This window comes from Aplysia californica, unplaced genomic scaffold (genome assembly GCF_000002075.1).
Source record: "Aplysia californica isolate F4 #8 unplaced genomic scaffold, AplCal3.0 scaffold00075, whole genome shotgun sequence".
NCBI lineage: Eukaryota > Metazoa > Mollusca > Gastropoda > Aplysiida > Aplysiidae > Aplysia > Aplysia californica.
Window position 1 is genome coordinate 553,741 of NW_004797345.1, and position 16,040 is coordinate 569,780.

Consider the following 16,040-nt stretch of genomic DNA (forward strand, 5'->3'; position numbering starts at 1 on the left):
CTCTCTCTCCCTCTCTCCCTCTCTCCCTCTCTCCCTCTCTCCCTCTTAAATTTTTCTCTTGTTCAGTAAACTCTCTGTAGTTGGTATGGGTGAATTTCAGTATTCACGTGTTCTTGCTTTCTTGGAAATAATCATTTACTGCAGATAAATAATGGAAATTTCTATGTCAGTGGGTGGCTATGGTCACTTTACATTATTGCTGCCCTTTTAGAACGTTTGTCTTGAAAAGAGACTAAATAGTTATTCAGTTCTCTGCCAATTGTTCTTGATGCCTTTCTCATCAAATTGTTTATTTTTATTTTGGCAGTTTTCCCAAATTGGTACCAGAACAAGATAATATACTAAAATTTATCAAAGTTTATATTTGGAGGATGGGTATATTCAGATTGAGGGACCTAAGTTTCCTCAGAAAGAACAACCTCTTATTTATCTTTTCAATAATATTGTTAGTGTGATTCTGCCAGGTCATTTTGTTGTTAATTGTGAGACCTAGATATTTGTACAAATTTGTGATTTCAATTGTTCTTTGTTCAATTACAAAAGGTGGAATGGTTGGTTTTCTTTTCAAAATCAAAAATCATTTCCTTTGTCTTAGAGAGGTTCACTTCTAAAAAAATTGAATTGCTCCATTAAATAACCATACATATTTTTTCAAGACACCCTTTTTCATTGAGGCTTATTAGTTCAATTATATCGCAGTCATCTGAGAATTTTATTTAGTGTATCGTTTCATACTTAACTTCCATAACTGTTGGCATATATTGTTTACTAAACTGGTGACAAAACACATTCATGGGGACTGCCAGAGTTATAATGCATTATACTTGTCAGATTTTGTCCTGTTCAGCTTAACATATTTTAGTCTGCCTGTCAAAGATTCCAAGACCCATGCTGCATTAAAATGATTGACTCTTAGATTTAGAAGTTTTTCAGTGACAGTATGTTGTTGAATTGTATTATATACTGAGAAAAATCAACAAAAAGTACTTGCGCGAAAGTTGCAGGTGTTTCAAGGCTGTTCAGTGTTGAGAGGCACAAAACGAGTATTGTAACTTTTTCATTCTTTTTTTTTTTTGCAAGTGGCTATTCTCCGGCGTCGCGCCGGTCAATAGATCAGAAGCTATTCTCTGGCACCACGCTGCCAGTTTATTACTAATAATTTGTCGGCGCAGATTTGAAAATACCTCCCTCATCTGTTTGTCTTGGAAAAAAATTCCCACAACTTTGCCACTTCCATTGATACATGTACAGACGATAGGTTTTCAGACACAAACTGCCTCAATTCCTCCAATTTAGAATTATGTTGGGTGCTAGAAGAAATGTGTTCACTAGGGCTGTACCCCGGTAGCAAACCCGCTCGTGCTCACAAGCCCCTAGTTCAAGTCACAAGCCTCAAATCAGTAGGTCAAATCATCAAATCAAATCACCAGCATGATAAGTTGAGTCTAGCGCAAACTGTAACCTCCTTTGTCTAGTCTAAACTTCAAGTCCACAGCAACTAGCAATCCGCGAAGCCACTCGTGTCAGGCCCCCTCATCATCCCCACCCTGCTTGCAATCTGCGAAGCCACTTACGTCAGAAAAAGAGAGAGGGGGAGAGTGAGAGATCTCGCCCACAGAGTCACTGCGCGGCGTGGCGCTGTAGTTTACTCGATTAATCGAGGCCTGCGCAAGCCTCAAGTCCCGTCCGCTGCCACAGGCCCCACAATTCACACAGTACTGATTTGCGCTAGGCTTACAGATTTGCCCCAGGACAAGCTCCAAACCTGACCTGCTGACTTGTACTGTCTCGATACACCGAACGAGCGGCACGGGCTCGATGGCGTAGGACCGTCTTGATGGCGACAAGACAGTCCGATGTGTTCTAACAGCAAGACAGTACTGTGCGCTGTGTGAACTTTGAACCGTGGAGGAAGGGAGAGGCTGGGCTTGTTTTGGTGCAAGGCGTAGAGAGCTGAAGTTATTTTTAACTTCCCGCCGTTGATCAGCTAAGCGAATGGATAAGTGAGAGGGAGCGTGGTATTGTAGTAACAGAGACCTAGGTTTCTGGTAATAATAAGAATAAGTTGACTTAGATTACCCTAGAATGGAGAACTCCAGGGGTCGTTGTGATTGGCTTTTGTATCGTATGTATGTAACCTATTTTGTAGATGTGTTACACTCACAGTGACATAATACAGAACATTTAGGAGACGGGCTAGGCCTACTTCAACCCAATGTCAGGGCCAACCTGGGCTGAGAGGGAACAACGCCCCAGCAGAAAGACGGAGGTTCTCAGTAAAAATTTCTCCCCATACGGGAATCGAACTGAGGTCTTTTGCGTGCGACGATGAAGCGCTTAGCTCGTGCACATTAAAAATAAACAGGCCTTAACATCATAAGAATAGCCTATCCAATATTAATTTTTAAGTGCATTGAATAGAGCTTTTTGTTTTTTACAACCGAACTATGAAAAAACAACAACCGATCTTGCACTTTTGGTGCAAGCCTCTCAGCGCAAATAACCAGAGAATCTATAATATGTACTGAGCCCACTGCCACGAGAGTTCGCGACGTCACGACACAGTACAGCAGGACTGTCCGCGAGTCACAACTCACCGGAAGTTCCCTCCGGTAGCAAGCGGGAGGCAAATCAAACCACAAGCCTGCTCGCAAGACTCTAGCGCAAGACTTCCGCTGCTTTACAAGCCTTCGATTAACCGAGCAGAATCCAGCCCTAGAGTTCACCTCTAGTGACACGAGTTCATAACAAAGAGTGAGCATAAGAAGGAGTCTCTCATTTTCACTGTTTACAAAAATGGAGATACGACAAGAAAGCACTGAAGTCGAGAAATATCTCTTAAATTTATCGAAAATTACAACAAGAAATAAGTTAAACAGCAAGCTATACTATATGACTAGAGAGGATTTTAGACACAAAATCAATTTTGTTCGTTTAAATAAACAAAATCATTATTTTAAAATAAGCAAATGGACGACGGAAATAAATGAATAAAGTTATGTTAGACAATTATCATAGATAAAATATAATGAAAGATAGACTTACTAGGCCTAGTTATGATGCCGGAGAATAGCTTCCGATCAATTGACCGGCGCGATGCCGGAGAATAGCCACTTGCTTTTTTTTGGTATTCAAACTGGAATGGATCTTTCTTTCCATTAACATATAGAATATTTGAGGCAACCAATTTTTTCAAACCCCTTAAAAGTAATAAATGTTAGAGCAACTAGAACAGAAAACTTGTTTCAAAATGAGAAAAAATAACCCCTCTTTGTGAATCTTCTGATTTTGTAACTTTTATGAGAACTTGTTTATCTACATATTTTGAATTCTTTTTTGTTTCAAAGTTTCAACTCTTTTCCTACCAGACTATTCTTCTCATTGGGAGGAAGCCATTTCGGTTGTCATGTTTTCCCTTTTTTTTTTGCGATCAGAAAATTTTAAATATATACCTAAAAGTGCTGTACATCAAAACGCAGGGAATTTTTTTATCCAACAGTATAAGGGAAAAAAGAAATGAGATTATAAAAATATTGGTTTGTGGAGGGAAAGATTAAGAATCCGTTGAGTCGCAATATGTGGCTCATGGCAATAAACGTGGACTGCTTGAGATTCATTTTGTGGCTTGTGGCAGGGAAGGAATTAGGTGAGATTTGTGCTATGAAAATGTTTCATTACTGTTGTAATTCAGTATTCTTTTTTCTTGGAGCTGGTTTTTGGTATTGACAGATACTGTTCACTGTGTAGGTATATATTTAAGAAACATTTCATTGGTCTTGTTTGTATGTGTTTATGGGTGCTCTTGTCTGGTTTGCTCTGTCATTCCTACCAAACATCTGTTGTCCTTATCTCTGTTCTTTCTTTCCTTTTCATGTTACTCTTTAATAACACAATTAATCTCTAACCTCCTGCATTCTTAAGATGTATTTGTGTTCCAAATACTATAAAACTTTTTTTTTTTTAATGTTCTAATGTACTTGAGTTTTCTTTGTGAAAAAAACCAAAAACATTTTTATGCTTTGGTTCCAGTTAAGTCTCTGCAGTGGTTTTGAATGATGATGCTCTGTGGGAAATAATATTTTAATTATGCCTGTCTAGTATGAAAAGCTGTTAATGCATGCCTGCTTATGCTATTGTAGAAATAATGTCGCTATATCGTGTTGGACAATATTCACGAAGAACAGTGTTTCGTTGATCTAAGAAAAGTGAAAGATAAATGCATGTCACTCACTCTGCACAGGCTTTCTAATGGTTTTGTTTTTTTTTACTTTCAGATTCTGAACAAGCTTTGGAAATGGGCTATGAACAGTTTATGGGACAGATGTTTGGACATAACATTTTGTTCTCAACAAGTAAGGGAAAAAGTTATAGCAATAAACTCCTAGCGTATAATAATAAATAATAATAATAATAATGATGATATATTATTTAACCCTATCCGTACGCCGTGGGGTTATTTTGTACCCCCGGGGTTGTATTCTTCTCATTTTAAAACACTTTCAGTACGAAGGTCTCTTTGAAACTTTCAGTATTTCTAAAAAAATCATTTTGACAAAGTGCTATTCAAAGCGTACGGATTGGATTAACGAGTAAATTTCCTCTTTGGAAAGTGGTGGCACAGTGTTCCCCACGTCGCATGGATACCATAGTAAAACACGACGTACGGATAGGGTTAAAGACAGACTTCAGAATCTGTAGAGTGATTTTTAGAACCTTGCATGAAGTAAATTCATAATATATTTTATAATGAGTAATGATTAAACTATCTGTTTGAATTCCTGTGATTGTCTAAGATGTGTGTACACATTGTCCGTGATCAGTTTGTGCTTCGATGTGTGCTGGATGTCTGGCTGGTTTGCAGGTGTCCTTGTATGGTTTACAGTTTCTGCCTTTTAAAATGTTTTACTTTTGTTGTTATCGTTATCTGCATCCACGCTCTAAAATGAAAAATTTACAAATCTAAAATCCTTTAAAATCTTGATTTTAATGTGTTTAAAGATTCTGTCTCCAGACATTTTAAACCTTGATGATTTTTCGTCAAGAAATTCTTGTACACCTTAAGACGTATGTGTTGACATCAAAGGTTGTTACAAACCATTAGTTCTTCACAATCCTACACTTACTTTGTTCCTCGTTCAGTTTCGGTTTTTTTGGTCTTTATTTCCTCCTGATTTTGACCTTTCTTGTAAAATCAGAATCAGTTAATAGTGTTTTGTCGTTAGTCATCCCTCAGTGGTCTGGTCAATCTTTCCTGAGAAGCACTATCTCAGTTTTATCTTTCTCAACGATCAGTATTACTGTGACCTTTAGCACACATGAACTATGGCAGTCTCCTCTCAAGTCACCAATGTGGGTTGTTTCAGATGAGATGGCTGTTGGTTTTCGGCATTCACTGAGCCAGCTGATGACCTCTCAGTGTTTAAGTGAATATGAGGAGACACTTCAAAGGTATGTGTTGTGTGACCGAGTAAATTTACATGTAATAAGTACATGCTAAAATGGTGTGTGAGGCATCATGGTGGAATCAGGCACTTGTCAAATCATTTAAACGGAAAAAATTGGCATTTTTTCACTGGTTTTGCCATTTTTATCGAATTTTTTTTGTTTTTTGCTCAACACCCTTTTTGTCCATTAAAGAACACATAATTTCCGTGTGGATATTACTTTAAAATTATAATTAAGGCCACACTCTATTTCTTAGCACCAAAATCTACAATTAAGTGATTTTTACCTGTTTTTTTTTTTTTTTCCTAATTTTCATGAAGTATTCCATTCAATGATTAAAAATATTCAGTTTTGGGAATCATTATCAGTTACATAATCACAGAAATGGCAAATTAGAGTGAATTTGGGCTATCTAAAGGACCATTTTCAAAAGCTAAAAACTCAGAAAGATCCGTGGTATCTATGAACTAATTACATATTTGTAATCTGCACCCAAATCTTAAGAAAATGACACTAGCTTTTCTTGAAATTGTAAATATTAATAATTTTATTATTTTAAGAAGACTTGCATATTAGCGAATGACAAAAAATAGTCAGCATAACAAAGTAAAAAAATCATTTAAAATATTTATTTTTTTTAAATTAGAAAAGCTAGCGTCATTTTATTTTGAATTGTATGGTGCACTTACCCTCCACGTTTCATATTTTTATCTTGAATGTTTTTTTTAGTTTTTAGCTTTTAAAGCCAAGAAATGAACATCTTGAGGAAAAGAGTTAAAACATCTCAAAATTGCTTTAAAGCAATGTATTGACTCACATTGTTACAAACTTTATGGAGCTGTCTATATGAAGTAGAGCTTTGGGAGTACTGCCATTCGATTTTGCACATAATTTTCAAGGGAAGTTTCTTAAAACCCAAAAGACATTGGACCCAAACTGGACTCCAAAAACTCGTTTGTGGCCTTAAAGGCACAAAAATCTTAATTTTCAGTTTTCAAGGGCTCTCAAGCTATGGAAGTCACCAAACCTTGGCGGCTATTTTACCTCTGAAACCAGGTGACCCCCACCTTCTACAGTCACATATCTTGACTTCTATTCAAAATATTGGGTATCTTTTTCATCGATAGCAAAGCAAAGGAACAAGCTTTAAAATGATACAAATAACTCCACATGCCCAAAAGTTGACGAGCACCTGGTTCCACTGCGCTGTGACGCGTATAACACAACCAGAATGAGTACCAGCATGTGAGATGTCATCATTTACTGTGATACTAGTTATAATGGAGAAACTCATTGCTTTAGTTTTAATGCTTTTAGATATGGCATAATATAGGCCTATTATAGAACACGTTTTCAATTATATTCATTACTTTTATTTTTAACTACCGTTGGTTATTAAAATGATATTCCATACACTAGTTTTAATACAGAGTGTTGGGTACAGTTCAGAATAATACAGCAGGTGGTTAGAGGGTGCCACTGGTGGGTCGTACTCCTTTTCCATCCGCGTGTGGTTTCTGTTAATCTTCCTTACATTTACCCTAGTGCTGAATGACTGTTATGGTGTCAATGTGCACCTCTTTACTAAAAAAATTGAGCAAATCAGAATTACTTTTCTTAGATCATATATATAACAACACTAAACAAATATGCACATACAGAGAAAGTTGTCAATTATCTTTATTTTTATTCTTTTACAGGATCTTAGTAAAAAAGATGTCCACTCTCAATGCTGGGTAAGGATTTGATTTTTTTAAAATTATATGTTTAGCCAATAGTATAATTTTGATCTGGATAAGGATTTAAAAAGTTACCTCACCCTTGAAGTGAATATTGATTATTCTGATTTTCAGGATAAAGTGGTGGCAACCTTCTATGTTTCTGTTTGATTCCTACTATTTTGAACATTTCTGTTGTTGTTGTTTTTTTAGCTATTAAAATTTCTGCAAAAAAAGTGTTTTATGGAAAGACTTGCATATCCTTAGCTGAGTTTCAGCATCAACTACCAGTGTTGGGTTTTTTTTCGAGACCTCGAGTCAAACAATTCCAACATCAATACTCTATACTTATTCTGATGAATGAATTGTTTAAGATGCAAGAGGCTGGATGACCTCAACATAAAAAAATACCTTTGAACCTGCCTTATCGGAATCCTGTCCTTGAGGGAAACCTGCCCACGACGGAAACCTGTCTTAAGAAAAAAATGGAGGGATTTACTGATGACCAATCTTTCTTGTCGAAGTCATGTTAGTTTTCTATCAAACTGGTAGCCCCTACAATCATTTGAAATAAAGGCAGAGTAAAAAATGCTAGTTGTGCAGTTATGTATGTAGCAGCCTCATAACCCTCTGGACCCTGGCCCCCTCTGCAACCCAGCCCCTGCACCTGGCACCTTGTGGCTGCCTAACCCCTGCAAGGAGCGCTATTGCCCTCAGGGTGCTACTCGGTATATTAGCGCTGAACATAATCGCCCTCATGGTGCTACTCTGTATATTATCGTGGTACATAATCACCCTCATGGAGCTACTCGGTATATTAGCGTGGAACATAATCACCCTCATGGTGCTACTCGGTATATTAGCGTGGAACATAATCACCCTCATGGTGCTACTCGGTATATTAGCATGGAACATAATCACCCTCATGGTGCTACTCGGTATACTAGCGTTGAACATAATCACCCTCATGGTGCTACTCGGTATACTAGCGTGGAACATAATCACCCTCATGGTGCTACTCGGTATACTAGCGTTGAATATAATCACCCTCATGGTGCAACTCGGTATATTAGCGTTGAACATAATCACCCTCATGGTGCTACTCGGTATACTAGCGTTGAACATAATCACCCTCAGGGTGCCACTCGGGTTCACAGGGTTAAGGAGGTGTTTTGTTTATCAATGTGTGTAAAGAGACTTTTCAGATATCCTTGGCTTATGATATGAATGTCATGTATAAAATCTACATTCGCATTTGCTGTTATTTTTTAAACTTTAATTCATTGTGTTCCATTTTTATTAAGGAATGTCTCTTTGATGTCTTTTCCTTTTTTACTGTCTTTTGTTACAGGAATGAAAATATGTTTGGTTTTCCATGAGTGTCATGAGTGTTTACAGATATACTTTTGATAGTCGACATGACTATTTTTTTGCATCTTTCTTGCAGGAGTCCATTTTGCCTTTACCAGTTTTTCAAGGATCTTTTTACTGAAGTGTGTCTCACCCTTTTTCTTGGTGTGGAGTTCTCAGAGAACGAAGAAACTGCTGAACTGTGGAAGGGATTAACTTCAGATCACTGGCATGGTATGGGTCTCCCCCATTCGCTTTTACTTATGATTTGAACTCCTCTGGAACTTTCAATTCTTGTGTTGATTTTTAAAAGCCTGTACAGGCTTTATGTATCCCTGTTGAGCTATAGTTTTCCAAACTGTAGTCACAGGTGACATTTAAAAAGCCCCCCAGAAAAATACAAGATTTTAAAAAGAGCATGAATTGTGAACAATGATCGACAATGTCTGTATCAGATGTGACTCCTGAAGAAGGTCTCAGCACTGTTACAATTTTAAAAGAAATATTTTGTCCATTAAATAGACACTTCAAATAGAATCCAATGATATAAAACACTACTTTAATCTAACTGGATTACTTTTAAGAAAAGCTGTCATGGTGTTATGAATTTTGCTGAGATGAAAAAGTCAGTGTTTGGATTCTAGAATGAGTGGAGATTTTTTTCTCATACGGTACTTTTCAGAACCTATTTCTTCTTGGGCTGGTGTCCTTGCCAGGAAATAACTGCTTCGGTTGTGAAATGATTTACATTTTGTCTCAAGTTATTAAGCATTTCTTGATGTCCTATCCTTTATATCTTTCTGTTCATTCTGGGGTACAGTTTCATTTATTATGATTTAATAACATGCCTTTGAGAATGCTGATAGGTCACATCATTGTGTTCTGTTATTTATAACCAGGTATTGTGTCGGTACCTGTGGATTTGAAGCTTCCAGGGACTGGGACACAGTCCACATTCAGCAAAGCATTGAAGGCAAAGGTAAAAAATTTACTGTAGACTTCTTTAAAAAATTTTTTTTTATGGTATTATCTTATATTATATATGATCTTTAAGATGTGTTATTTTTCTGTCATTTGGTCACCAGCATCTGTTGTGTAGTAGTTATGTGCTTCACTTTTTTTAAACAGGAGACGAGAGTTGTATTCCCAGTCGGGAAACGTTTTTATTGGGTGTCTCGGTCTTTCTGCAAAGATGTCATATTCTTCTCAGCCTGGGTTGGCTCTGACAAGCAGGGTTGGAAGCCTACCTCCTAAATGATCTAAATTGTGTGGAGGGGCGCGTTAAAACACCTATATTTTAATATAATGTTTGGTCAGATCATGTAGGAAAAAAGATGAATCACCAAACTGTTACTTTGAGAGCCTCAAATATGACAAAAAATATGCACTGAATGTTTCAGTCATTATTCTTCTTCAGCAAGCATCCTGAACAATTGTCTCTGACTTGTGTTCCTTTTCCCCTCCCTCCAACCTTCCTATTTTTTTTTTCTTGTGGTCCATTTGCTTTCTATTTCCCTGATCATGTGATATTTCTCTTTCATAAATTGTTTCTTGTTTTAAGGCAAGCACTAATACATTAAAAAAATATTTTTGGCTTGAAAAATCGATTTCCAGATTTTGGGCTAGAAATAATGTTAGACCATTACATTACATGTTCCTTATGTTTCCAAAGCTTAGAAAACACCATAAATATACACATTTTCTGTTTTTGTAAGCTAGGGGTGATCTTTTAGGATCACAAAAAAGTCCTACGTTGTTAGTTTTGAGTTACAAAATACTGTAGCAACCATATGTTACTTTGAATAGAAGGTTGGCATGCTGTATGCAACTGAAAACTGCATTTAGTGCTCAATCTGGTAAAATAACTCCCAGCAACGTTCACATTCATTCAAAAACACTGTAAACCATTGAAATAGGTCACCAGACCCTGCCAAATAGATTCCTGAGTTTCCGTAAAAGCAGATGACGCAGTCATTTCATTGTGTGCCTCCCTTTGGCATTTCAGCATCGGTCACTTAAGCTTTTCTCTTGCCAAGTTGTTTTCCAAGATATTTATATGATATTTTGCAAGGACGTGTAGAAATGGTGTCTAAATGACATTTATAAGAGCATATTGTCTTTGATTTTGACAAAATGCTTGGCTGTGTTAGTAGGGTGTTTTTAAAATAATGTGTATGTTTTTTTTTCAAAATACACATAAAATAGTCCAAAATATCATGTTATATTTTCGTTATGACACCTTCCAGTTTGTTATGTATGTACACTGCAAATCTGCAGGCTATATCTTGAATAGTTTTTTTAATTTTTAAGAAATGAGAAAATGTGAAATAATAAAAAAATTCAAGATGCCCACATTTTTTGCAAAAATTTTAAAAATTCTTCAAACATGTTATTTTTATGACCCTTCAATGTCACTGTAGTCATGTTTCAAAGTACTGTTGTCATGAGATGCAAAAATACTAAAATTTATTAATGCTTGCCTTAAATTAATTTTTTTTTCTTTGCATCCATCTGAACAAGGGCCTCACAATTTTGCTGTTCAATGGAGTATTTTTATATATCCTGTGAAACAACTCACTTGATTTATTTGTGAATTTCTTTCAATGTACAAATTTCTTACCTGTTTTATGTCTTAAAGAGGATATGATGGTGGCAACTACCACCTAAAATTCCTGATATATGACAAAATAAGAGTTATTGGGGGGGGGGGGGGGGGGGGTTCTTATGTGATGAAATAGTTATGAGAGAGGCTGAAAAAGACAAAAAAAACCTCAAAACCAATAATTTTCAGCTCCCTTTCAGCTGCCGCCCCCTCCTCTTAAACAAATGGAAACAGATTCTTTGTTCATTCGTTCTTGCACATATACTAGAATTATTCCCAAGATCTTATTGATGGGTATGGTTTCTCAGAAAATATAGTTGGTAGTCGTGTTCCTGACCAATATGCCCACCACATGATGGTTGGTCACCAAGGTGTAACTCAATGGTCTGTCCGGACTAGTAGGATGACAAGTGATGAAAGCCAGGTACATTGCTGGTACTCATATTATTAAACTATCACGCCTTGAAAATAGTCTTCATCTCTTGGGGACTCTCACATGTTTTGATCGCCCACTTGTTACTACTGTTCGTCACTACTTGATTAAAGATTCCAAAGAATTTATGAAATATGAACCTTTTGCGTTCTGTTTTTTCCCTCATGTGTTAAAACTTGTATAATTAGTCAAATGTTTACATATTTGGAGCAGGTGGTTGGAGTGCACTGCTGGTAGATCTTACTTCGTTTCTTTCCAGCTTTTATTTTTGTGTTTTCCTGTCTTTTTCTTCTCCTGCACTAAACAACCACCATCATGTTTATGCTTTATACTCGCTGCAAAATAATCATTCTTCTTAACACATTCATGGGTGGTTGGAGGGGGCTGCTGGTAGGTCCTACTTTTTTTGTCCTCATTCATTTTGTTTATGACAATGGCAATATCTAGCTTTTTCCCAATACTTATTGACTGCTATTGTGTTGATGTACTTCTCTTTACTCAGAGCTAAGTAATCATTCTCCTGAACTAGCTTGTGGATAGAGGTCCTTCTTCCTTAATTTCTGGCTGTTTCTGTCTGTCTTGCTTTTTCCTAGCACAAAATGACCTTTATTGTGTTAGAAGGGCTTTTCTTTTCACAAGCATCATTATTTGGTCTTCATTTGTTATTGCAGGCCAAGCTGTTGGAGTTGATCAGCTCTCAGAAAAACAAAGTCACCTGTGGATTCCCTCATCACATGAAAAGTATTGAAGAGTTTGATGAGACAGCCGTGAACCAACACTTGCTGCTCTTCACCTCTGCATTGGTACCAAAAGTCTTATCCTCCATTTGTACATCTGTCTGCATCGAGATGGGGAATCCTGACAGAGTAAGTAAGGGAGTTTAGAGGGTGCCACTGTTAGGTCCTATTGCTTTTCTTTCCCCTCTGCTGTTTCTGTCTGTCTTTCTTGCTTTTACCCAGCACTAAATGACTGTAATTACACAAAGGTGCTCCTTTTTACTCGAACACAATTCTCTTTACATTCAAATAAAGAATAAGCAAGTGCAGCAGAACCTTTTGGGATCAGTTAAACTTATAAACGTATTAAGACACCAGGTGTGTGTGTGTGTGTGTGCGAATAGGTTACTCTCCCACAACCACTGACACTGACAGTGTAGGCTGCCACTCATTTAAGCCTTAGCCTCTGTGATATTTTGTCGTGGTGCTTCCTGTGCCTTCCGTCTACGTCCCTTTATCCTGCTGATGTATGGAACTAGAGTCCATCCAAGCAAAATCTGAATCAATGAAAACTCAAAAGTTTAATGACTGCATTCAAAATTATCTATTTGCTTCTCATGAGGCTTTTAACTCATTTAAAGTACACATCAAGCTTATTGAAGTTTCAATTTAGAGATGAGCTCTGGTGTAATAAATGAAGATTCAAGTGATGACACTTAGATTTTGAGTTTGCATGCATGGTCTTGTAGTATAGCAGCGAGAAATAGTTCCTTCAATTCACTTTGATATTGTGTGCTTGCTATGTTCCAGCTAGCTAGGGATGGAAATAGAATTTTAGTTTTTATAACTGTTTATGTTCCTTCATCAGTTTCAGTGGCAGGAAAAAGCGAAAAAAGAACCAAAATTCCTTGACAATCTTATTCTGGAAACGCAACGATTACATCCACCCTTACTTGGGGGGAGACGAATGGTGAAAAAGGTAATGCATTAAAGGTAACTTTCTCAAGTATCTGAGTCTCTTCCTTGTTGATTTTTCTCTTTCTATTTTGTTCTCAGTTTTGCCTCCATACACACCTCCTTTGCTGTGTTTACTATACCCCGTATGATTGCTAGGGTTTCATTATTCTTCTCATTTCTATACAAATCTGCTATGTTTTCCCTGTCCTTTATGGTTACTAGGGTTTTGTTAAGGATGTAGCTCATTTTCTGCGTGAAGGCATTTGAAAAAAGAGAGCTTGATTTGTATGTGTGCTTAGGGTGGAAGGGAATTGGAGATGTTTTAATGTGGTCTTCTCCTTCTTCTTTTCAGTGTTATTAGTGCACTGCTCTGTGTCCTTGCAAAATTGTATCGTTACTATCATGCATATCTTCTGTAAACTGAAGCTCATATTCAAAAGAGACAGAACAAAGGAAAAACGTTATTTAAATTTATGCTTACTATGATTTGAATTCTGAACAGGACAGTGTATGTGTACTCTTTTGTCATTTTATAAATCCAAGTTCATAAACTGGCATAACTTAGATTGAATGTTATTACCCATGTGCCGTTAATGAACAAAGGAAATCATTGCATTTTTTCATTTACTTTTTACTTCATTGTCTTTTATGAATGTTATGTCCTCATGATGGATGTTTAGAGGGTGTCAGTGGCGAGATCTACTTCTGTTCTTGCCCTCTAATGTTTTTGTCCATTTGTCTTTCTTATTCTCAGCCTTAGATGGCTGTGCCACTGGTCCTACGTTTTTACTTTCTCTCTGTTGTTTCTGTCTTACTTATTCTCAGCACTCAATGACCATTATTGTATGGATGTACTTCTCTTTACTCCAACTCAAACTGAATGCAGTTGTTGTGTCTGTGTACTTCTCTTTACATACAAAAATGTACTGGTCCTCATGTGAAGATGTAAGTTTTCTGTGATTTTTACTAAGCTGATGTTGTTGATAGTAATTTGAATGTATTAACTTTAACCCTTTGAGCCCTGACTTCCTGAGGCTACCATGCCCCTCTGCCTGAGCTCCTGAGTGATATATTACTAACATTCATATGATCGTCAGAATCACATTCCATATCCCACTCAGGGTAGCCCTTGTCAATACGAGCATCTCATTCAGAAAGATCTTTTAAAAAATCAATACCTCCCTGTGTAGTTAACGCTGTTTTCCATGCGTGCTTTGTCTCAGGCAGGCCGGGTTGGGGATGGGGTCTCGCCTACCGCTGTATCGGTGGCTAGGCATACGGGCAGTTTTATGCGTCACCGGTGTACCGGTGGCAAGGGTTCACAGGGTTACAATACAGGATATGAAAATTTGAAAATATGAACATTTTCACATTTAGTCAGGATTCTTGATGAGGAGATCTTCTAGAATTTCAGGAAGAGCAAGGAATGTTGTGTCATTCTTCTTAGGTTCAAACTTTCACTATCAGTTTCTAATTTTTTTTTAAAAACAAGTTTCCAGGGCAATCTCATAACCAGTCAGGCTACTACAGTTAATGATACAAAAGTGTTCAGCTAAATTTTGAAGTAACGGAGATAAGAAAATGAATGTGTTGAATGAATTCTTGTACTATCCATATGACATTATCAAGCATCTTGTGTTTTGAAAGTGACTGTGAATATAATGAGTGGTTGGATGGCCCTACTGCTAGTTCCCTCTTCTATCCATTCCTTCTGTTGTTTCTGTCCGTCTGTCCTTATTCCCTGAACTAAAGTATTGTTATTGTGCCAGTGTGCTTCACTTTTTTAAAGCAAATATGATTGTAAAATACGGTACCTAAAAAATTTTGAGTTTCTTATTTTTTGTTGGAATGGTTTTGCTCCCCCAGAAGTGTGTGATAGCTGGATATGCTGTTCCTAAAGGCCATGCAGTTGTGTACATGACTCAACCGGCTCACAGAGACTCGGCTGTGTTTGACCATCCAGATCAATTTTTGCCAGAACGCTGGGATGAAAGGTGCAACATTTTATTTATTTATTTATTTATTTATTTATTTATTTATTTATTTATTTATTTATTTATTTATTCTTTTTTTAAAGGGAAAGGTCTCTTCCTATAAATGGATGCCAGTCCTACCAATTTAACACTCTGTAATAGTGTGGTGTAGTGAAAATAAAATATAAGCAACAGAAATGTGGTTTCTTAGGAGACTGCTAAGAGTATCATGGAAGAAAAAGAAATCAAATAAGGTAGTACTTGAAGAAGCCCACGTGGGACGCTCACTGTTAAAAACAATCAGGAAACGACTTATGTAGTTTTTGGGACACCTGAATAGACATACGGGTCTTGAACATCTAGCTCTCACTGGCAAAATTCAAGGCTAACGAGGCAGGGATAGGCCCAGAGCAACCTACTTAGGGAACCTAAACCAATGGGTAACAGGGAAAGATCAGGGAAACGTAGCTTTTTTAAGAGCTTCCAAGGGAAGGAATGAATGGAGAACCGTTATCGCCGATGGCTGTCGCAGATCTGGCACTAGATGATGATGAATAGTGTAGTGTGAGTACTTTTGATAGTACTTTGAAGTCCAATGGACAGCAGTTGCTGATTACTTTTGGCAAAAAGACCAGGGGTTGAATTCTCTTGACCTTGTCCACATCACAGTCAATATGGTGCTCTAACTTGCTATCATGGAAATTGTTCATTGCTCAAATCTCCTTTAATCTAGCGAAACAATTTTTGACTTAGTAACATGCGTCATAATTTAAGTCATTGCTGGTGGGTTACGTCTATGTCTTTTAGTGTATTTAAATAAAAGTGTGTGTGTGTGTGTGGGAGGGG

The 16,040-nt window shown here is 37.1% G+C and overlaps 1 protein-coding gene across 4 annotated transcripts in view; it reads left to right on the top strand.

The window, feature by feature from the left end:
- Positions 1-16,040, top strand: part of LOC101863091 (beta-amyrin 28-monooxygenase) — a 26,502-nt gene that overhangs the window by 7,116 nt on the left and 3,346 nt on the right. For all 4 annotated transcript variants that reach the window (XM_005094076.3, XM_005094078.3, XM_013080108.2 and 1 more), the window contains 8 exons: positions 4,275-4,352; positions 5,364-5,448; positions 7,146-7,181; positions 8,611-8,747; positions 9,413-9,492; positions 12,220-12,414; positions 13,133-13,243; positions 15,088-15,215. In XM_005094076.3, the coding sequence (XP_005094133.1) occupies positions 4,275-4,352; positions 5,364-5,448; positions 7,146-7,181; positions 8,611-8,747; positions 9,413-9,492; positions 12,220-12,414; positions 13,133-13,243; positions 15,088-15,215 (850 nt within the window). The remainder of the gene's footprint in view (positions 1-4,274; positions 4,353-5,363; positions 5,449-7,145; positions 7,182-8,610; positions 8,748-9,412; positions 9,493-12,219; positions 12,415-13,132; positions 13,244-15,087; positions 15,216-16,040) is intronic.